This window comes from Atractosteus spatula, chromosome 9 (assembly GCF_055471065.1).
Source record: "Atractosteus spatula isolate fAtrSpa1 chromosome 9, fAtrSpa1.hap1, whole genome shotgun sequence".
Classification (NCBI taxonomy): domain Eukaryota; kingdom Metazoa; phylum Chordata; class Actinopteri; order Semionotiformes; family Lepisosteidae; genus Atractosteus; species Atractosteus spatula.
In genome coordinates, this window is record NC_142714.1 from 15,734,626 (window position 1) to 15,759,959 (window position 25,334).

At 35.7% G+C, this 25,334-nt stretch overlaps 1 protein-coding gene across 1 annotated transcript in view; it reads right to left on the minus strand.

Annotated features, from left to right (window-relative positions):
* The window catches only part of rgs6 (regulator of G protein signaling 6), a 130,121-nt gene that overhangs the window by 22,140 nt on the left and 82,647 nt on the right, over positions 1-25,334 (minus strand). The window contains exon 2 of the mRNA XM_088925211.1: positions 4,715-4,814. Within this exon, the coding sequence (XP_088781337.1) occupies positions 4,715-4,814 (100 nt within the window). The remainder of the gene's footprint in view (positions 1-4,714; positions 4,815-25,334) is intronic.

Consider the following 25,334-nt stretch of genomic DNA (forward strand, 5'->3'; position numbering starts at 1 on the left):
TCTTAGGTGACATCTCTTAATAACTAAACACATATTAGAGCGAAATTGGCCATTTTGGGGCCACAAAAAAATAATATCTAAAGGATATTAATACCAGTTTATCTTTTGATTATTATACAATTAGTCTCTTCATCATGATATAATAAATGTACTGAAAAATATTTAGCCTTACACCATGGTAAAACACTTGAGTGAATGCTGTTTATGAAGCACTTCAACTGAAAAACCCTGTCAGTTTTCAGGGTGCATTAAAATGCCTAGAATGGCTTTCCAATTATCAAGGATACGTTATTATATCTGTGAAGTGCTCTAAAAAGCTTTGACATTAGGAGAACAACCGGAAAAAATGTAATGTGGCTTAGCTGGTACGGCATGCAAAAGAAAGGATTGTGATTGACAAAGCAAAACAATTTTCAGACAAAACAATAATGTGTATTGCTCATGGATAGCCTCTGTTATCATATCTGGGCAGCATAAGAAACTGAGCCAGTATGAAATGAAGAGAGCAGTAGATCAACCACACAGAAAGAGAGGTGAGAACATCGGAAAATAGATCCCCTGGTGTTCCTGTTGACTCAGTCAGGTCATTCATTTTTCATAAAAAGTCTTAGTCATGCAGTTACCTTTTAACCATGACACCAGATATACAGTATAATTATCTTTGCTTCACAGTAAGAGCAATAACATTATATTAGGCCTTTGGCTGACCAAGCATCTATACGTCATTATTCTGAACTTGCATCTAAAAGTGGCAGTAATTAAAGTGGTTCAGAAATGGATTGGAAACATTACAGAGAACTTAAGGGAGACACAGCTCTTACACTTTGAAGGTAATTGTAGTTGCAGAAGTCCAGAGGGAAGAGTTTATTGAGCTCATAGTACATTACCTTTAGAGTCTGGTGTCTGCTTAGGAGTTTTTGTTATGGCAAATCCAACATCTTTTAATCCAATTTTGATTATTGGAATTTTAGTTAATTCCAAATACACCAGCGTCTTGAGTGTGCTGATCAAAGCTTTGGTGTTTTAGTCTCACTGTTTGGCATAATGTCTATAGAGCTGAGCTTAAAGCAGGTGCATTTGTTTCCGCCTCAAGCATCGAAATGCTATTATGTGTATTTTCGTGTAGTAATTGCTTTTATTATTATATCCATTGGGATATTGTGTGGTGAATCATTTGTATTGGGCAAATACATTATACTAATTTAGTTAAATGTGTGTTCTCTGGTTTAGGAATGATGCACTGTTAAATGGACTCTGGGAAGTTATCATGGTTTAAAAGGCCACTTTACAGGGTAGGGATGCATTCAGTTCCTGTCTTCTTACTATTCCACTGTCTTCTGTAAAGGTTCTCAAAGATAGACTTGCTGTTTTCCATATCTGACAATGTAAGAAACGAGTATATCAAACTATCTAATCGTAATAAAACTGGGGAAACATTAGTTTTATTTCATTATTTTTTTTGTTTCATTGCTGTCTGTAATATAGGATGCAATGGAGGATGCGAAATGTGAATATCCATTTTTTGCCAATTCCACTTGAAGAAAAATGTGCTTGTTTTCACAATGGTAGTTTTTTCCTTTTTTGGGGTGAGTAGACATCCCAATAATATGGGATCAGGACAGTCCCATGTCCTGATTAATGTTTAAGACCAAAGTCTAAAATGTTGGGTTTTACTTGGAAAGTTCACAAACATCACTCAGAAAGAAGAAAAGATTAGTGTTCGCATACAGTAGGACACCTCGACAGTTTTTATCTGGAACTAGGCACACAGATATTACAAACTAGAACCAATCTTTAATACAAAGAGGCTATACTAATTTGCTAATTTCAACCTGTTTAAGTTTCTGAAATGTGAGAGTTCTTCGTAATTTGAAAACTATTAAAGTTTGCCAATTAAATATTTATATTTCAAAATAGCAGTCTGAAAATGACCTGAGTGCTAGGCAAAATGAGAGGCATGTGGTTTTTTAATATTTTCCAGCACAGTTCTATTTATAGATTAATAAATCAGGCTTAAATATTTACTAACAATAAAATAGCAGAACTACACAAGACACAATGTTACACAATATGTACATGTCTATGTTTTCCAAGGGAATATGTCATACAGACCTAATGTAGAAACCCATAATTCTATCACTGTAATCTAAAATCAGTATGCAAAACCTAAACAGGTTGAAAAAGAAAAATATCTTGCATCCAGAGAACCTAAACAGAATTAAATCTCCCTTCCTACTCCATGGATGCCCAAAAATAAATGGAAATCAATATTGCTATTCTAAAAATTCTTTACCAATCTAGCAGAGAATGTTTTTAATTTAATTAATTACTGTATACTAAATCATCAGAAACACGCCTTGATGATCTGTGATTACCTGTCTCTTAGCTTACAGTACCTACTACTGGCAAACAGCTGAAACGATACACAATATTTAAAGCTTTCTGAAAAAGACCTTGAGTCGTGCAAGATATGAAAAGTAACATAACTTTGGTACCCAGCCTGGCCATAACAATATTTATCAGAAATATGATTATTTCACAAACACCTCTCCTAGAGAGCAAACAAGAATTAAATATGCACTAGAATTAGTGACATACTGCATCACAAACACACAAACACACACATGTCTACGATCTTCTAATTCCTTTCACTATGTAAGGATTAATTATTGATTTACAGGATAAGCCTTGTGCTGAGTGGTTATGTAGAAGAACCTAGCTACTACGGAAACTGCAAAAAATAAACACATTTTAATGCCAGGGCAATATGGCTTCAAAAAGTAGATTGATTCTCAATATGAAGGTAAAGGAGGTCGACATACAGAATCTATTGCTTTATAAATTACTCAAGCTTCATTTTGTATAGAGACATATCAATTGCATATTTAACATTTCTTACAGTCTGCACAAAATATTGTCTTTCTAAAAATATTATCTTTATAAAATTATGATCTGCATAATTATTTGCGTAATTTACTGCAAAACACATTGCAATGTAATGCATTATAGCTCTGGGAATCTTAGACAAAACACTTTTCACTGTTCAGATTGATATCCCTCTTGCTTTTTCATGTTATATCCAGGATTTGGAAGGAGAAAAATAGATTTCTTAACATCATCAATGGCTAAGGTCCAAGCAAAAAAAAAGCAATTAGATAGCTAATATGGCATTAAAACCAAATGTTTCTTTGGTCATCTGCTACATGATATAGTAAACAGATGTTTCCTCAGATGGTCTCAGGACGATGAATATTTATAGGCTGTTTTTCAGTACATAAATAAAATGCATCCAGAAGGAACTGCAATCCACAAATTTAATTTGAGTAGTTCGGTCAAATCCTAATTAATGTGACATAACGATGCATGAGAAAAGTTTATTTGGTGTAGCTTGCAGGCGGAGGGAATGGCAGCCTGTTCATGAGGATGATGCTGACAGTAGCCCCATCTCTTCATGAGGACTGAACCATGGGGCTGCTGCAAGGGTGAAGATGTGGTGCAGGGAGAGCTATGACAAAGTAACTCCAAAAAGGGGCTCAGTAGCTTAACTGTCTGTGAGTAGGAGAGTGGAGGTAGGCAAAATTAGGAAATTGACCTCCTCCAGAACATCTGTTTGGGAGGAGACTGGGATTACATGAATGGTCTGTGGAAGATACTTTGCTGACCCGGAAGGAGTATGAAAGCTAAGGATGGCTTGGTAGCCTGATGCAGAATTACTGCTAGTAATTGTAAAAAGTTTAGTTTTGCCCTGTTGCTCCTGTGGGTGTTCTATTGATGTGATGTCAACCACCAACTCTCCCTTACTTCCACCTTCCACTGCTTCCACTCATGGCCCCTGAAGGCACAACAGCTGTGAACGAGGAACCTGGATCAAGTGACGATTGGTGCTGCATGCTCTTGCCAGTGCAGTGGAGTGAGTGTCAGTGGCTGGAGCAAAATCCTATGGGGACAGCAGGAAAGCAGGACTGGGGAAGGGTGAGACACAAAGACCAGAGATACAGTAGGCTGGGGTTGACGGTATGTTGGGCTGGGCACTCAATGAAGAAAGAGGGCTGAAAGGGAAGACAGAAGAGAGCACACAAGTGGGGAATGCAGAAAGTTTGACAGGAGGAAAGATGGGAGTGAGGAGAGGAAACAGCTGTGGTTGGTCCCAAGCCCTAAAGAGGGGTGGCAGCATCATAAAGAGCTGGAATAGAAGAGCAGCTACCAGGGGGGCTATGGTGAGCTGGTTGCTGTGAGTGGCTGGTGAAGTACAGGGTGAAGAGCTACTTGTCTGAAGAGAAGTGGAAAGGGTGACTTCTGACACTGCCTGGAAGAGGAGCATGGTGGTCCGTCAGCCGAGATTTGTCCTAATGGAAGATGGAAAGCACAAGGAGAAGACGGGATGGAACCCAAGTGATTAGCATGGGGGATGTGCAGAAATGACAATGAATGAAAGGTAAATGAAAGGTCTCTGTCAAGAGCAAGTTCAAACTGTGAGAAAAAGTGCAAAGGGGGTGTGCAGCAGGCAAGATATTGATTAGGAGATCAAGGTAAGGAATCTGACCCCCTCATTAACTTCTGTTAAAAACACTATAAGATGCACGCAGAATTAGACCAGCACCTTCACACCCCTCACCGTAATTTGTTGCAGATCAATTGAAAAATGTGAGACACAAATGCATCTTTTCAGAACACACAAACTAGGATGCAGAATAAACACTTGTCTTGTGGCTACCTGTAACAACACTGGGAATCTTGGACAAAAAACTCTTCACTGTCCGAATTGGCACACCCCCCGCCTTTTCATCCTGTATCTGGGAAATAATGTCCTCAATCTGCAGAAGGAAGAGAAAAACAAAGAGAATCAAATGAACATTCTCAAGTTTCACTCTTGTTTTCCATATTCCTCTTTAAGTAAGATAACTGGGATGGCTTAGATACTGTAAATTAACAGATACTGTAGGTGTTGACCAATCATTACTCCAGCTACAGTAACAGCAGAGGGCCAAGGTTAATAAATGAATGAAGTGTATTGTTGCTTTTCAAAAGATTTAAGCAATCATTTTACAATTTGTATTCTATTCAAATTTAATTTTATTTTGCCTTTGCTTTTACTATCACTCATTTTCCATTTTGATTGTGAGAAACACCACACGTGTGTATTAGTAACTATGGAGACCACAAACACATTCTATTGTGAAAATCTCATAGAGGTGTCAGCCACTCTGAGTGATCAGCTTTATATGTAAGGAATAAAATATGATTGCATGGTTCTGTTTACCATATACTGGGTGGTGATGAAGCATGAGGTGAAGCCAAGTGAGTTTAAAACACAGTAAGTGATAAGTACAGTGTAAGTACCCCTTACGCTTTCTCTAATAAAATGGAAACCTTGATAAAAAAGACTTAACCTTAACGAAGCCCAGTAAAAATGCTGCAAAGCACGATAAAGCATACATGGGTTTGCAGGAAACCATGGCACACCAAATTAAATGTGTGGTGGAATAATGGCGAAACTACAGGAAGAGAAAATGTAAGTTTGACATGGCAAATTGTGATTGCACTGCACTGAAATATAAAATTTACTAAATTAACTGACACTTGTGGTAAACGATACAAGTCTTAAGACTGAATTAAATTAATTAATTAACTGAATTAAAATAATTAATTGTTATTGCACTTCAAAACAAATAAACCAAAGATAGGGACTGAATTCTGTAATGTTCAGGTGTACAGTGATTTGCAGTGTATGACATGTTTATGAAAATGGTACAATATACTGGTGGGTCATATTTTATATACATACAGTACACAGCTACTGTATCACATAAATCACTGGGTAAATCACAGTTATCCCACATAAATCACTATTCATATTCGAAGATGAACTGTATATTATTTTTTTTTCTCATTAGTCTATAGGTTCACTGAAGAGCAGGTCCAAATTAAAAAATTAAACTTGCCAAGAATGATTGTTCAGTTGTTCTTATCATTTTCCTTAGCCTCAGCTGTATTATCTGCACTCTACCTAATTATGAATACTAGAGTCTTTTGCCACAGTTTTAAATTTTAGTGACACTAAAGCACATGCTCTGACACTTACAGAAGTAAGGAAGATACATTTTAAACCAGATAATTTGAGTAAAGAAAGTATTTTAAACAGTTTTTGTCTTCATTTATATGTAATTCTAACATGTGTTAGGCTTTAAAAAATAACCTTCACCACGGAACTGGAAAGCAATGGATACTACTGTCTGCTCTTGACTTCTTAGATGGTTAAATGATTTAACAATGCTTTGGAAAAACCCCAGGTTTTCTTGTGTGAAAACAGTGGCACGACCATCACAGCATTTTACAGAGAAAAAGCAGGTAATGAGGCTTGATTTGTACTTGTCTGAGTCCATTTTTCAGGGAGGAGTCCTGTGGCAGTTCCTTAAGATGTTCCCAACTATCAGAACCTACCAGTCTCCTCTTTTGCTCCATTTAATTCCATCTTTTCATTATCACCAGCTGTGTAATTAAAGAGTGATTTTTGGAGTGCTTAAAGTTCATGTACCAATTTGTTGCAATTACACACTCTTGACAAATTTAATTAAGACGGCACTAATTCAATAATAATAATATTAAAAAAGATCATTAAAGAATTAAATCAACAGAGGTTTAATATAGGCCAAAAAAAGTTACAGCAATTCATTAAGATTAACTTACACAGAGAGAAGTTTAGCTTTAATTTTTCAATTATTAACATCATCACAATTCATTAGAAAATCACAAATTCCAGTCATATCATTTTTATGTTGAGCACTTTTCATATTTTCAGTATAATTTTAACTTAAAGGAAGAAAATGGCCAAATCATACAATGATTTATAATTATGAATTCTAGTGATTATAAAGTATAGTGATAATGTAGTGTATATATTTTGGCAGTCATGTAATTCATGAAAAGCTGCAGCCTCTTAAATTAAATTAAAACTTTAAGTGGATTTTTTTTTTCATGGATGATAACACTGGTTATAAATTAAGATTTCCTCACATTCTGATAAATCACCAGGACAGATTTGATAGATTCCAGAGCCTACCACAACAACAAACCTTGCATTTACTGTGAGCTGATGTCTCTACAACTGACTAGAGTATTAGTTTTCAGTTTTTTAGCATCGAAAACCTGTTTCCCACGGTCCAGACTGCACATTTCACCAGACTTCTTATCAGGAATACCAGTAACGTGGCAACAACTAGAATAGCAAAACAAATAAGGCGAGTTGTCACAAAGATTCCCTGAAGGTTGAGATAAAAATCACACCTTCTTTAGATACATCAGTACAGTTATTATTGCAGCTTCAGATAGGACCTAAAATTAGGTATGCCCCAGCATGAGTGATGAAGGGTAGCATTCACAGAGCACGGGGAGGGAAGAGAATGATTTAATGTGATGAATACACACACCATGTAAGCTATACTCATAGAAAAAGGAGAATGAAGCCTCTAACTGACTTGAAACTAAACTGCTTCCCTCTCACACGAGGCCTGACTTTAGAATTTGATACTAATCTCACACCAAGCTAACTTGACTATATACAGTATTGTAGTAGGTTACACTGAAGGTTCCCACCTTCATTTTATGAAAAATTGATTAGTTTATGTCTTGCTCTAGTTTTATAAACCATTAACTAAAAGGAACAACAACATTATTAAACATTTTCATGCTGAATAAGTATTCCATATAACACACATCAAGGAATGTTATAAACTCTGTAGCCTTCACACCTGAATATTTGAATAAAAAAATTAAAATAAATCCACGAGAATGACATTGTCAAGGATTCTGAAAGAGGTGAGGTGTTGGACCCCTGTGTGAAGCTGTGAGGAAGGTAGCATGAGCAAAACTAATTCCAATATTCGAAATCCAAGGCAAGAGCGAAGTCGAAATTAGGAGAACCAGGTCGGGTAGTGAAAGGAGTCAGGTCGAGAATAGTAGCGCGCACAAGAAAAAGGTGGGGAAGACTTCTCAATAGTTAGCGTAGGTAAGCTGGTGAAGAGTGTTTAAATATTGAGACGTGTTTGGATAATTAGTTCCTGGATGAGCGGCTGTGGAATCTAGTACACGTGGGAATGCCAGGGCGTTTACTAGAGAAAGTACAAGTCGTGACAGAGATTTACAAAAAAGTAGCAAGTAAAATAAACACATACAGACAGAATTAACAAGTTGTTCTTGCAATGTACATTTCATTTTACAGAAATAAATTATCCTGCTTTCTGACATAAAACAAATAGTATTGGTCTGAAACAGTGATAGATGTTTTTTATTTTCAATATTCATGTGTTTCATGACAAAGGGTTTTACCATGAACATTCATCCAAAGCAAGGACTCAAAATAGATGTCCATGAGGTAGTTTTATGAGTATTTACAATGACAATATATTATTGCAATTCTGTGAGAGCTTGCCATGGTTCATTCAATTTCAGTTCAGTCAAGCTGGTTTTTCATTAATATTGGGAGCACTTCATACAAGTTTAAAAAGCTGATATCACCTGAGGTAAATGGAAAATTGGTGAGAATGATCGATAAGGATGTATTTCCAGGTACTAATACATTGGGAGCAGAAAACATTGATATTGTTTGCAATCATTTGTCACAAGCATGGACAGATTTCCCTTATTTTAATTTCACCCACTCTACTTTGTACAGCTGCAGGAGTAAACATCAAGACACATGTATTACTGGTTAAACTAGATATTCCCATAGGTCTTTTTGTGTTTGTCATCATATGTTTTTCTTAATCAATAGAACTAAAAATGAACAAAGAATTGAAGGTAATGCTAGAGCACGTTATACTCATATGCAGACATTTTAAATTGCATTGAGCTGTCTGCAGATCAATTTAATTCCTTGAGAGGAAATGGTACTATCTCCTGTAGTTGAGTCATTTTTTTCTTTTTGAACTCCCTGCATTGCTAGTGGCACAAATCCAAATTCAGTTATGTGGTTTGAGTCTACATTTTAATAAATAATGTGTTCAAGATCCTTTACACTAGAGCATGTTAAATGCAACCTAACAGTAAGTCAGTAAATGTTTGTTGGTGGATTGTTCAGAATATACAAATATGATCTATTACACTACACGTGTTGTGTTCTCCTTCTGTTTTGTAATTAAGACTACAGTATCACTTTAAATCCCACTGCAACCCTAAAATTTTATTTTTTATTAACTTCCCATTTTTGAATAACCAATGGTTGTTGAACTTTGCTAACCCTATACCAACCCAGGAGACATGAAGACACTGTACATGTCCACTGAACTATGTGATGTTGAGACTTCAGCCATTTTTCACACTGCTTGTTCCCAAACAAACTAGAGAAGACTAAGAATCAAAGGAAACATCAAATTCAATTCAAGACTGGGCAAACACCTGGCAGATTATGCACATTAATTGAAGTGTTTTGCACGCAGGTAGTAAAAACATACTGTAAACTAAACTACTGTATAAATCCAAAATGGGAAACACTAAACTATAAGATACTACTTATGAAAAAGACTTTGGTTTTTATTTTGACACACTATTCACATCTTTTAAACAATGTGGGGAAGAAATAATAAAGACAAGCATAATGTTAGCCTATATACTCAAAAATGTACAGTATAATTCAAATATAAATGATGTTATGTTATAATTTAGCAAAACACAGTTTTTAGACCTTATTTAGAATATTGTGCACAATTTTGGTAACCTCATTCAAAATATATTACTGGAATATGTCCAGAGAAGAGCAACCAGATACTTTCTGGAGTTTAAGGCAATAAACTATACCAACAGGCTGAAAGAACTGAACCTTTTCAGTCATGAAGAGAAAAGATTATGGCGGGACCCGACACAAGTATTCACAATCCTCAAAAATCTAAATCCTGAAAAAAGTTATTTTCTTCAGAGCAAACAGTGACCAGAGGTCACAAGTGGAAACTATGAGGAACTGTATCTGAAACTGAGAACTGGAGATTTCTCTACCCAAAGGATTGCAGGAATATGGAACAAGCTACACAACTTTGTGGCTGTAGCCAGGAACTTGGTTTTCTTTAAGAAACTGTTGGATGAAATTCTTGTGTTCTTATGATGGGCTTGCCAGTTGACAGGCACCTACTGGTACTGTAGTAATCCACTCGGTTCACAGCGCATACAGCAAGCAGTTGGACACACAGCTAGCTTAAGACCATTGAAGCTTAGATGTGCTGGGCCCAGTTGTGTGCTACTACTTTGAGAATTACATCATATTCCTAAATTGTATATTGCCTATATTCCAATCTGTGTTGTGGATTAGTAGTTAGGATTTTGAACTTAAAAATGAGTACAAATATGTTGCTTTGGGTAAAAATAGCAACTAAACTAATGATAATTTATGACAGGCTACTGGTTTCAGTCTGTGCTCTTATCAATCACTGGCTGAGCATCCTGAGAGAACCCTTTGGTCATTGATCTCATACAGTATACTTGATTATAATACAGAAGAGGAAATGCCACTGATTTTTACAAGCTAATGACCTCTCACCTATTACTAATGTACAGTTTTTAAAGGAGTGATGAACCTGATGATTGCTGAAAATCAAGAAACCCAATTTAAATACTTCTTTGCTGCAACAGTCTTACATTCTTTAAACACAGATGTCGACATAAAATATTTTATTTACATGCATAAAAAAAGTTTGCGGCCCTTGAGTTAGGAGCAGAGATTTCTTGTATACATTAGCACAAATCGAGCTCCGCTTCTCTCAGCAGTCTCAAAAGAGTGATTGCTATTTGTTTTGCCACATGAATAAAGTGAAAATGACAGGGCAATTTCATTGCACTTATTCCAGACAGTCCTATTCATTCCCCAAAAGACAATCACTCAATGGTTGTCTGACTGCCTGCACTATCAACCATAGTCAATATAGATGCTTTTCAATAAAGACACGGAAAGAGGAGGTGGAATATCTTATGGGGTACTTTTCTATGTTATTATTCAAGAGATCCTCTATCTCATTTTAATGTTTTGTACTTAGGGGGCAGCAATCAAAATTGTTAGGCTTTCATGTGCCTTGACAAACCTCTGCCATCTTCTTCTGTCCCTGGAATCTCTGCGATCGTAGTTGTGACATATTGTACTGTACAGAGATAACATCTGAATGAAGAGTCATTTTAAGAAAAATTACGTTGTTAAACTAATACAGATCTGTTTGTAAGACAATGCTAAAGCATCCTTCCATTTTTAAAATAAAATCAATACTCAACCATAAACCACAAGCTGAAATGCATTAAAATGGATAATAAAGAACAGTGGAATCCCCCAGTTTAAACAATTAAATTACAACATAGCGAAAAAGAAGCAAAATTGTCACTAGCAGAAGATCACATCTCTTCATGTATGCGTATTTCTTTTGTTTTTGTACTTCAGTGTGTGTATCTTATGAAAGTAAATATGTAGCACAATATTCTGTATAACACACATCATAGTTGCTTGTTATATAGTATACTTGGATGATTAGCACTTGTTACAGTCCTAAGATTATGATTTCTCACCAGTCTAATTTGTATACCACAGGTATACAGTACATTGACGACAAGAAAATATGTGTACACCAATAAATCCATAAATTCTCTTTTATTTGGAAATCACCTGAGTTATTTTGTGTCCCTTGAACAGATGTACTGTAGTATTATTTGTAAAGACATACTGAACAAGAAACACTATAATAGAGTTTATAATGAAAGTTTGGGAGGGATGACAACAGCCGAATTCAATCAGCCTCAGCTGTCAGTAATTTGTAAATTATAAATACGAATATCAAGCCCCTTGTCTCACTCATATTGATCTTTTGCACCCCTCCTCCACCTTTGCAGCTACTGTACCCCTTAGTCAATCGTCATCCTATGACCAGGAGGTTAGCCCTAAACCAAGCAGATTAAGCCAAACATTTACTATGACTAACACATTTAACAAACATTTTTTATCAATACTCATAATTCTTGGGTGTTGTTATTTCTGCTGAAACCTGTCTTAATATGTACACGGTATTTTGTATATTGTGCTGAGCTACAATGTAAATAGGCAATGCAGTTCTACATAAATGTTGCTTCTCTCTCTCATCCTAGCGTTAATCCCGCATCAACAGGGTCCACGACCGTCTCCACTTTCTTTGAACCAAATCTTTGAGCTGACGTTGCCATTAAATGCGACCGAGAATACTCCAACCGGCGCGTCGCTCCGCCTGCCGTCGGAGGGGGGGAGGAGAACAAAGTAATGTAGCCAATTCATAGATGGGGATTATTAGGAGGCATGGGAAATTTGGCCAGGACGCCGGGATTACACCCCTACTCTTTTCGAGAAACACCCTGGGATTTTTAATGGCCACGGAGAGTCAGGACCTCGGTTTTACGTCTCATCCGAAAGACGGCGCTTGTTTACAGTATGGTGTCCCCGTCACTATACTGGGGCATTAGGACCCACATGGACCGCAGGGTGAGCGGCCCCCTGCTGGCCTCACTAACACTTCTACAAAAATGTTGCTTACCGTGCTTTAAAAAAAGGAACTGTCAGTGACAATCTCACAACCACGATCTCTGACCCAAACTTTGTGTAACATACACATTCACTGTACAGCACACAATGAAAATGTTCTAAATAGTAATGGAGAGACATTCACAAGCTGAGAAAAAATAAAAAATGCTCGTCTCCTTTAAATAATTGCTGAGAAATGTTTAAGTGTTTTGCAAAATGTTCGAAGAATAACTTTCCTTTCCTTTATGCTGAGAAAGGATTTAAGAATCCATATTTATTCAATCCATAAGAATAAATTCTGAAACACTAAAGAATTATGAGGTGTAACGCAACGGGGGCTCAGGCGGGCGCCCTTGCCGCATCTCAGGCGGGCGCCCTTGCCACATCAGGTCGGCCCCACACCGTCCGGGGCTCGAACCCGTGGTAAGGGCGCCCGCCTGAGCCCCCGTTGCGTTACAATGAGGCAACTGAGAAGTTATGAAAGAGTTTTTGCTTGTTTAACATGAAGGTAAGATAATGCTGTGGTAATATCAACTTCTTTGTTAGTTAAAAGTGAAACTACTTCAAATTTAATGTTTTCTCATATTTTAGTTATGATGGAACAATTAGAGTTTAACTCTATGTTGAAACATAGATCCCTAAAAGCTCAAAAGCCAAAATATTGGATTTATCTTACGATGCACTTTTCATCTTAGAATTAATTTCTGCTTGTTCCTTTTCAGCCTGCACATTGACCACTCCAACCTGCTTAGTTATAATGGTGTGAGAACCACTTTTATTAAGCAACCCATTTGTGCACAACATAAATTGGAACCTACAGTATGTAGAATTGCACTTTTCCTTCAGGAATAACCTTTTGTTTGTGCTTCATTTATATTTTTTGTATCTTCCATCAAATTTATAAAGCCTCAATGAATGCAGATTTGTATTGTTCCAGAAATATTTACTTCCTTTCCAAGGGAATGTGACAAAATATCTAATTTAAAAAATGTTGTATGAACTGGCAACTTTGTGATACCTCTTGTTGCTATGGACACAGAGGTGAAGAAGAGTCAACAGGATACAATTATCTTCTTTGCTCTAGCAAACAGCTAGCAAAAGCTATGTAATGTGATACTTGCTTTGGCCTATTTTGTTCTTATCACCATTGCCTTTATATGATTTAGGGCAGGTGGTCATGTGCTTAAATTCTAGAAAGAATGTCTATATAATGTCCACACTTTTCGTTGAGAATACGGTACCTGTAACCACTATTCTTCAAAAAACTCAGATGCCAGGATTCAGCTTCAAAGTATGGGAAAATATATTTGTATAAACAAATGTATACATCTACTTGATTCTGTTCTTTGGCTGGTTACTGGCATATGTTTTATTCATTTTCACTGAAATAAGCACAAATAGATCAAATTAAAAAACAGATAATTGAAATGATCATTATTGTTGATCAGTCAGTTGTTTTTCAAATTGCATAATTCTAAACATATACTTCTATTAATTTGACTTGGATAATATAAAAATGAAAGTTTTTAATATAACTGAAATGCATGTAAAATTAAACCTTTAGCTATAGTCTCATTTAGCTTCATTAGAATGCATACTCAAAAAATTATTAATTTCCATGTGGCTGTTATTAGTTAATCACTAACCATAAGCTTGTGACATAATTACCCTGCTCTTCTGAGAGAACACAGTGAAAATGTGATGTGGAAGAGAAATTTCATTAAACTTCAGCTCTGTCCGTTCTGTGTTCCTAATCTAAAATTTAATCATGCTTTAACTGAAAGGGAATTTTTAACATGGGATTTGTGTACTGGGTAGAACAACACAAAACAGACCATCTATAAAAACAACGTTTTCCTCAGAGCTTTAGCAATATTAGCAATGCACATAACACAGCATAAAAGGCTACAAAAGTGAATGGGGATACTTGGGACCATAGAGATCAAATACTTACTGCTGAAGTTTAAACAATTTTTAGTTATTTGTTATGATAGCTCATCTGACAGTTTAAGTCTTTTCTTTAGATGTGAACTCTGTTGCATAAAAAACAATGGTTTTAGAAAATACAGAATCAGTAGCATAGTGTTTAAACTCACTTTAGTGAAAATGTTCACAATTCATCTGATAGTAAAGATACCATGATTACACCCCGCCTCTGTTTTTATTTACTTACTTACAGAATTGTGGTGGTGGTTTATATATTGAAGGTTAACAGTAGTCCCTCCATTATTAAGAATTTGCCAGGCATACAACTTGTACAGCCATTGCCTTTACTTTGAACTGGATAGATTACTCCTGAGGAAACATTCTCTAATATTCTGGTAAGGTAGTATTTGTTTGCCTAGAGGCTTAATAAACTAAGAAATGTTATGGACTGGAAAATTTTATTAACTCCTGTCAGGCACAGTTTTATCTTGGAAAGTATGTAATTTAGTTGCTCATGTATGCCATGTGTTAATGTCGCACAGTATGTACAGTACATAATGTGTAAATTACTTACACCAAGAGAGTGAAACTCCTATGAAATGTGTCTTGCTGTATATGGAGCTTTTTATTATTGTTTTTAGATAATGTTTAAAAAATATACCTACCTTGAGACAGTATAGTTACAATTTTAGCAAAGCAGTGAGGGTGAGCAGGAAGTAAAGGGTTAAATTAAACTATTTGGTAGAAAATTTTAACTGGTCAGAGAAAGAATAAAAGGACTATGAGACCCTGACGGACAGCAGAGACAAGCATTCCTGGGTATCAAAATATTGGCCAGAGAAGGCCAGAGAGGGCCAATAGGTTAAAAATCAGGTCAGAGAAGCCGGAAGATGACTAAGTATGGGTCTTTTTCATTTACCAATCTTAAGCAACGTAGCTTTAGCATGGATTCAGGTAACAACAAATGTAGTAAACATGTTGCAGTAGCTCCAATGTAAAGATTTCAGGTTAGGAGGTAATTTGCTATGTAGAGATTGCTCTAAATGAATCATGGGAGGTGAAAGCCTGTTAAGCTACCTCTACAATAGCTGCAGTGAATAAAGTTGAAGCTTTTCTGTATTCAGAGGGTTGTCTTCCTCACTTTGGAAGAATGTTGTTGTTTTTTAACTCCACAATAAAAATAATTAAAAATGCTTTCTGTGTATAAGCAACCATGCTGAGACCTCAGTGAAGAGCAATTTAACTGTACCAGAGAATTTATTGCAAAAATGGCACTCACAGGTCTTAACTTTATGACAGCAACTGTGACTTGGGAGTTCATTACAGTATAAAACACTCACAATGTAAAATGTGTTGATATTTACACAGGTGTATGGCTTTAGATTATTTGAACCAGCACAAAAGTATTTTTTAAAAATCACAAAAGTGATTTATTAGTAGTAGAGACTTTAACATAAAGATTAAAGTAGCAATAGAAATGAGGCACAAAAATATGAAATACCCCAGAGAGACCGAAATCCAGTTGATTCATAAACATTGGACTCCAGAATGTTAATCCTAATATTTTTTTCTTCACTATATCCAAGGTCTGTATTTTGTATGGTAAAATACTGTATCATTAAAAATAATTTAGAAAACAAACCTCGAATCATAAGTGGTCTTTTCTAAATCAGTTCTCTTTCCCTTTTGGTAAGAAAGTTAACAAAAAATGTAAAAACCACATGCACTGGATTTCATTACAGTGAAGTAGTCTGGCCTTTCAGTGTACTCTGCTGCATTACTGGATACAGGGAAGAATTATACTGTAATTATCACAATCCGTTGCAGATTCATTACGTATGAATCTCATCGACCAGTAAGACTGTTGAGATCTTTGAAATGGTCTCTTACCTTTAATGATCTGTCTGTGTTCCTTTGCAATCAAGTATTTATATGCATACAGTATATGAATGGGTAAGATTTGAGGGTTTAGAGTCATTAACACTAGAGCGCAAAGATTTTGGACTATGAATATATTTAAAATGATCATCATCAGAATTGCAAAATAGGAAAATACCTAGCCTAACTTCTCATGGCAAACACTACCACATAACTCTTATGAGTTAGATAATTGTGAGATAAAGGTGCTTTTTGTGCTTACATAACCTTTGTGCTGTGAAACAGATAAAATATTACCGGTACTGCTTTATGTAAGGAAACTTACAATCAAGAAGTGCATATATATGACAGTACTTAATATCAATCTAGGATGTGAAATATGATAAAAAGGGTCAAAGGAAGGAGTAGCTTTCTCTGTAATCATATTGAGTTTCTTGGCATTAATTATTGAGAGCAACCATATCCGCAGTGAGTTATTGGGTTTACACAGCGTTTTGCAGAGACAGGTCGTCTGAGAGAAAAACTGTAGTTGCACAACAGCCATATATGACTGCTTTTAAATGTATAACACACATTCCATATATCAAACATTGTAAACTGCCCAGGTCTTTGAAAGAAATGTATATTACAATACATAACATTTTGCTTACATGAGAAATAATATAGTCAACATATTGTTACAGTGGTTGGCATCGTGGCCAGCTGAGATCTCCTGAGAGAAGGTGGCTACATGAGTCATTTGTTTACAGTAGCTTGATCAGTTTTTGTGGGTACTGCCTTAAATGACTAGTGTAAATATGTTTGACCTGGGTTTGGTAAATAAAACACATGAGGAAATAATGAGCTAGATCTGAAGAATTAGTGGGGCAGTATGGTGGATAAGTCTTTGGACTCCTAAGTGACAGGTTGTGAGGTCAGGTTCCTGCTGTTGAATCCTTGAGCAGGGTGCTTTAACCAGTTCACCCAGGTTTTAAAATGGAGAGCAGCATTGTTGGGCCACAATCCCTGCAATGGACCAGTGTCCCATCTAGCAGGGGAGTGATGTGCTCTGTTGTCTGCTTAATGCTATAGACACTAGGATGTCCCCCTGGCCTGGTGTGGACTTTAGCTTTGTAGAAATATAGAGCTTAAAGAATTAAAGTTTTGGAACTCTGAAGTTGTTAATAATCATTTCTAATTCTTTATTTCTTTGCCATCTGACAATCGTTCCACAGGGTACAACTTCAGTGTGTGTTAATGTACATAGTTTATTTATAAGAATGAACTAGACTCCAGAATGTTTCTCCTAGAGTCGTATTTGTTGATTTGTTGAATGAGGAGTGAAAAATGCAACATTGTGTTAGAATCAGAGGAATTCCACATGCATTTGAACCATTCATGAATGAGCTTGTCTGTTACACGTCTTGTATTATTAAATTAATACAGAAAGATTTGAAATCCAAGCAACGTGTATTGCTAATCTTAATCCATGCAAGCCCTGTGCTTTTCTAAAGTACGTGAAAGTAACATGAAAGAGCAATTCACAGAAAGATGCATATAATTAATATTTAAAAGAAAACACTTTAACTTGCACTCTGACAGCCACAGATTGTGTTTGGGGGAAGGGCTGCAGAATGGTTTTATTTTTGCGTTTTATAAATCTTTGCCTGCAAGTGAAATAGCTGTCTGGCATTCTTGGCTGGAACAGATTTTTATTTTGTTTGTGTTAATGTATCCTTAACTCATTTACAATATTAAAAATAACCCTTTCGGAAGAATTTATAAGAGGTATTTGGCACAGATATGAGAGCTCCTGGAAACTTAAGGTACAGTATAAGCTAATTGCATTTCCTCTAACACACAGACAGCTTTGAGAGGAGAGCATTCCTGTCTTGCACTGATAACAGCTTCCCCCAGTTTTGAAGCTCTATAAATGGTAATTAGAAGGAGTTGCACTCAGCCTGTAGGTCTTTGTAACCCTTCACCTTATCTGCATGCAGTTCTGAAGTAGGAACAAGGGTACACACTGACACTCAGTAACTGTACCTCTGGGACAAAGCTTAAGCGCTGAGTCTTTAAAAATGCTTAGGATGGAATTGCTTTATATAGTGATCTTTCTTCTGAGAGATGATGGTCCTAGGATGCTAACAGTGAACTATTCCTAGTTCTCATTACTACAGTACGTGACATAACAATAATGCTACACTCAGATTCCAAGAAATTTCTTTACTTCCTGTCAACTGTATCTTCCTTTATGAAGACCTTCTTATCTGGGTTTTACTGTAGTATTCCCCTGAAATTTCCACTGGATTAGACAAAAAACAAAAATCATATTAAAATGCCACAGATCCCAGTCTTGTCCTTCTGATAAGGTAAAATGTTTTCCACCATTGGTTTGATCATCCATTGTTTTGGAAATGGTTTGTAAATGTTTTCTGCAATCCACACATCCACACTTGTAAAGAATTCAAAATCTTCCTGATCTGAAATGACATAAAGGCAGACTAACACTAAGGGCCTAAGTATAAAAGTGAAACACAAGTAATTTAGGCTTTTCAGGAGACAAGTACCCTATCAGACAAACAACCATACACACTTTGGTCTGTTCTATATTTGCAAATTAAAGTGAAGTTAACAGATAGGAAGAATTTTAATAAGATTGTGATGGCAGATAAGCAGCAATTTAATCAATATACAGTAAGTACTCTTCTAGTGTTATGTGCAAGAAGATCAATATGGGGAGAATGATGAATAAATCCTTAATTTACCCCCCATCTACTGTAACTCCAAATGTGTCAGCCTGACATTTATCAGTTTAATCAACACTAATTGGGTGCTAGTACAGCATTGCAACAATAAAAGGCTGTGGTATAGTTGAAAGAAATATGCGGGGGCCTAATGCTATTGATTACACTGCATGGCCTGAATTACTGCAGGGATGAGAGACATTTATAAAGAGATTCTGACAGGCTCATTCCTAATAACAGTTTTAATCAAGAGTGGGAACACGACTGTAGCTGCTGAAAATCTTACTTCATAAACAAAAGTATTTCATAGCACAAATATTACTATCTATATTCAGGAATGTTATTGAAGCCATCTGTTTGGCCAACCTCTGTATAGAAGATTGCTTTTGCCATAACAATTCCTTTGTAATGTCATATAGTATTCCCTCATCTGTGGAAGCATGTAAACACACACAGTACCTCATGGCATGTCATTACCAGCATGTTTAGGTTACATTCTGGAGAACATGGTTTGACTTCTCCCTGGATAACTGGAGAATTAGCAATGCTGTGTTACGTGTCCTCTTTATGGATCATCTCACCAGGGTGTTAATTAAAAAACTTAATTTTAAAAGGAATTGAAAAGGCTACAAACCATTTTTTATGGCAAAGGATTTTTCTAAAGCATTCTAAAGTGTTTCTAATAGCTGGAAGCACAGTTTGATTATTAGTTTTGCATATTGTATTCTCAAACACATCTAGCTGTGGAAATTTCAAAATTGCAGCAGATAATTTACAATATAAAGCCAATAAACATGGTTTTAGAACTTTAGAAAAAACCTTAGGACTTCAGTAAATAAATAATGATAATAATGCAATATATTACTATAACGTTATTATATTAATAACAACATATTATTTACATATAATAAACATAAAATAAACAATAGGAATATCTGTCTTATCACAATATTCAAAGTCTTTAGCTTTGTGGTATTTTTTACCACAATTGTATGTAACCTTTTTCTGTATACAGTACTCTTAGATTCCATTCATTTCTTTTGCCATTGTTTTGAATAAATAATCATTCATGACTGACCATGACACACGTGAGTATCTTTACTGTTTATGAGTGAAAGAGCCAATTTAGCACAGGTGAAAAGATGAGTTAACATGTTGAATGTCCAGCCTGGTGAAAACAGAGAAATAAAAACACAGAAAGGTATAAATATGTTCCAATTATCATGGGGACAACACCTTAGTGCCATTAGTATGTTAGAGGCTGGACTAGGTGCCCTGTGACTCATCTAGGTGTTCACAGATTACAGTTTCTAACCTAGCAAGATATTACAGCTAAATTCAGTCTGGCAATGACAAGCCATCATCTGGGAGATCGCAAGTTGCAACATTTTTCCAGGATTGATGGGAAGGTCCAAGTGTAATGGTCTGGGCAGGAATGCCTTGTCACCATACAACGTAGTGATTAATGGTGGCCTGACTGCAAATTACTGGCATTGAGCAAGCCTTCCTGGGGCATTATTGGCTGCCCTTCCTGGGATGACCAGAAAGACAAGGCACATCTTTATTTTGCACATGTAACAATGACTTAGTTATGAAATGAAAATGTGACAAATTCGGCCATGAGTGCCATGTTTAACAGGCTTGAGTCCTATTGAACATTTATGGGATTAGCTGGAATGATGTGTGACATCTGGGTCTCAGGGACCAGTAAAGATCAATATGCCAAGTCAGGCTCTATGAGAGGAATGGGACAGAGACACATCAAATAGTAGTACAAACCATGTACTATATTACATACTGTATGTACATTGGACCACACATGCTGTTAGCCTGTGATTTTCACAGTATTCCCCCTTTATTGATTAACTTTGTTAATGACAAATATTAATTAGCATACTGAATGTCAAATTCTGTTAAAATGTCATGTTGTGCATGCACATGTGTTTTGCATGTGCTGCAAGATTTTTCTCATAAGTTTGTGAGCTTGTTGCAGCTATAAATAATTGGTTTATTTATCAGTATATTTTATATATTGGATGAAATAGGATGGGAAGTTCACCTAGATATTTATTCTAATTTCCATGACATATTGCTAGAAATGTGACTAAAGTTCTGAATTAGCTACACTGTTTTTAATCAGAGGTAAGTAAAGTAGATAATATTTAAGACAAAGTAAATTACTAAAGTTTAAAGTGAACTATGGAGTCAATGAACAGCATATACTCCATATCCCATACTGTTTTTCATTCTGCACATCTAAGCAAATAAAGAATTGCAGGAATCAGGGACCTTCTACCCAGGAAATAATACAAAGAACAGAAATATGTTTAATAGCTCTGTTTTGGTTATCACACGTTTGTTCCTGGAAAATGTTTTAATAGTTTATAGTCCACAAAAAAGTAATAGATGGAAAGTAGATGAAAAATAGCAATATTTGGAACAAGTCTTAGAATCAAGTATGAGTTTCTAACTTCTGCAGAATTTTGCAGCTGCTAGATAAAATCTGGGGAGCAGACTTCTAGAGACTTCATCAAAGTAGAATCTTCATCAAAGTGTACCTTTTGCTTTCAAAGATCAGTCACTTCTGCCACGGACTGAATTTCCACCTGTGAGGCCAAAAAGAGAGGCCAAATACACAAGTCACAGTGAGCTGGAGCCTAACCTGGCACAAATTAATAATACAATACAGCATAATATACAGCAGTACTGAGTTACAAATACACTACAACAAGTTAAACTATCAGATAGTATTACAACTTCAATACAATGCAGTATAAGTACAGTAAATATCACGTTTGCATTATAACTACAAGAAGAAATAGTATATTCCATTACGGCAACGGAATTACAATAACATTTACTACTTTATTATAAAGCCAATGACGTCTCTTAATCACACCTACAATCTGAACTACATTACAGAGCAATCTGGTGCTTATCCAATGTATTTTATTTTCAGTGTGTGGGTGTTATACTATTAAAGTGTACCACCAAATACTGATGTTTGAAGTTTTCAATTCACAGCAACTTAAAATCTTAAAAAAATAAACTTTTCTAAATTGCACTGGAACATATTGGTATATTGTATCTCAGCCCAGTTTCATGTAAAGCCTTGTTTTTAAAATATCTACCTTACCCTTTATGAAATATCCTTGAAGAGGTGCTGTACTTCTTTTGTCAAAGATTTCACTTATAAAACTTTTCTAAAACGTTACATAGATGATAGAGTACTCCGAAAGTACTCTTGGAGAGAAATGAGGTCACATCTATTTAGGGAATTCTATACTTTTATAACAACATTTATAACTTCTTATGACAAGTGCTTGATATATTATGTTTTAGGTTTAGTGCTATGGCTAGGGTCAGGGCTTTAGAGGTGGTTGTGGTTAGAGAGAGGGGCAGGGTTAGGGTAATTATGAAACAATGTACAGTATATATTTTGTCTTTTAGAAGAAAAGTTGTGGGACATATGAAAAAATATGTATAATTCTAATTAGAGTTATTTACATTATTTCTTAATCATTGGTTACTTTGTGTAGGTACAGTATGAATATACAATATGTGGCAGTGTTATGCAAAGCCTGTCATGTAGGGATTCCCTCTTTATTTCTTTTATATTTTTCAAAAAGTGTAATGAACAACTTAAAAGACACAAGTAAGAATCTATCTAGCAGGGTTTGATTTAAAAAAAAGATTCTGAGTTAGTATTACTGCATATGCAGGTTGTTTCAGAACAGACAAGATTCATTTAAATAGTTCATGAGGCAATCTCTTTGGAACACTTCTAGGGGTTGGAATTTGGTTTACTGTGATGTACTGTATCATTTTCAAAGGTGAGCAGGTCTACTGCATGTAGCCTGGCCTCATGCCTTTTATTCCAAGGATAATAGGTCAATGATGTAATTTTGTTATGCAAAGGCTTTGATTATTTACACCTCATAAGCCTGTTAAGAAGGGGTTTACAATGCATAGACAGGGCAGAGTTGATGTGGCAGCACGACAATCAGCATTATCTGATTAATTGTAATGAGAAGAACACTACAGATAAACCACTATAACATCTGAAGATGAGGCTAATCCCCCTGCCACTGCCTTGATAAACAACATGCTTAGCCCAAACTCATTCCAAGGTTGGGCATATTGCATAATTCAGTGAGTTCCCCTTGAGGATTGTGGTTTTAAAAAGGAAAGGGGAGCAAGATTTCTTTTATTCTGTCTCTGTGGGGGTATGATGAATCTGCGAGTGGGTTGCCACATGCCTCATCTTGAGTAGGCAGCTCTAATCTTTGGTTGTGTGCTGTTTTTATTCTTTACACCACAGAGAACAACTGTGACAGCCCTCAATTAAACCATAACAAGCAGCAACTGGATTACTGTGCCATCAAGAAGCTGAGGCTCCACCCCTCCCTTTTCAAAATGACTTTGCTGCTTTACTCAAGCAAGACTGAATGTTTACCTTTATAATCTTCACTTCTCCCAATGATCTAACTTTAATTTACCCTATTTTAAGATCTAACTATAGTTAATGGCCTCATAACTTGGAGATGTCTAAAATAAAGAGAACACTAAGAATGATTTATGATATACATAACATAAAGGAAAATACAAATATGATAAAGTGGCAAGTGGAGGGGAGGATGGTGTCATATGAATATGGTTTGAGATTAGAAATGCATTCATGGTCAACCCTGGTCCAAGATCTAACAGGTCACTCTTAGCCCATCCAGTTGTAAAAGCGTTGAGAGCTCAGAACTAGAGCCTGATGAAAGAGAACTATACACTATAGACTACATTGTATATAGGAACAAGTAATAAGTTTATTCCATGCTGAAAAAAAAGAAGAAAGAAAACACAACGTTTTGGCCATGGTGCCTTCTTCAGGTGTGCTGTATATATACATTCTATACTGTATATATACATTCAGTTATTTGCAATGATCTATACAGAGAATTTAACTTAAGTTTCAAATGCTAGTCATATGAAACTTATATTTTCCTCTAAGAAAGAAAATGTGTTTTCAGTCTGGGTTTCTATAAGTGTCATAGACAATACTTACTTGGTTTAAAATGTCCTTATGTTTTGAGTTAAAATCTATTTCCTTGTTAATGTAGGAACTGGCCATTTTATGTGGAGAAAACATCTTAATTTTTGTTGTTTATCTTGTTATCTAACACTTGGATGTGGTAGAGAAAAGTGCATCGTATTGTATTTCTGGATGACAATGAAAATGTGAAAACCAAATGTCTGCAGAAAATGTTTGATCACTCAACTATATAACTGTATGTACTATCTCGTCACTTGACATCCAGTGCAGTTATTCCCACAGGGAGTTTCTCCTAACTTAAACAAAACCCACTTTCATTTTGCTCTAGCTGCAAACTTCTACCAAACACATCTATTCCTAGATCATACTGTACTGTATGTTTACACCTCTTTCTCAAAAGATTAACTTCTGTTTGCCCTCTGTGTAGGTCTGCCCTGTGGTAATAAGGGAATTGTTTTACTCTGAACTCTTCTTCAAGCCTGCACTCGTAGGTTCAAAAAACAATAATTTACAGATTATGATCCAATTTAGCAATGTTTGTATTGTTTTAGTGCTTAGTATGACAAAGATTAAACTTGTCTTTTGATGTTGCTATCTATTTTGACATCTATTTTGATGTCTAATAGATGTCCTGAACAAAATGTCCAATATTGAGAAAAGAACTAAGAAGCTTAAATCTTTTAGTCATGTCGTGTCTCATCATTGGTCTAACTTTCCTCTGCTTTCAACTATATGTTTTCAGGAGAAAGGCATGGTTGGTCACTGACTGCATTATATTATTGGCAGGAGCTCCAATTGAGATGTTAAGCACTTCCTTTCCTATCCTTTTAAACATATATCAAGTGCAAAAGGACAGAACTCCAAACAGTCTACTGAAGAAAAAAAACACTTGTTTTTTTCTGAAAAGTACAAAAATCATATCACACTTTCATACAAGATCACAAGCAATGGTCTTTCCAAACTTTTACGCTTCGGAAAATGTTGGAAATAAAACTTTGGAAACTGAAGTAGGCAACGCAAAGACTGAATTACTACTTCGATTAGATTGAGTGCACAATTTGAATTGCTCAATTCTACCTTTCACTCCTGCAACTTTATACTTGAATAAATTAAATCTGATGGAAGACCCTGCAGTTAAATATATATTTTAAACTAACGTCTTATATAAAGTTATCTCTGAAACAAACAAACATTTCTTAAAATAAAAAAAACTACTGTATACAGTGCTGTACTACAGTGAAAATGC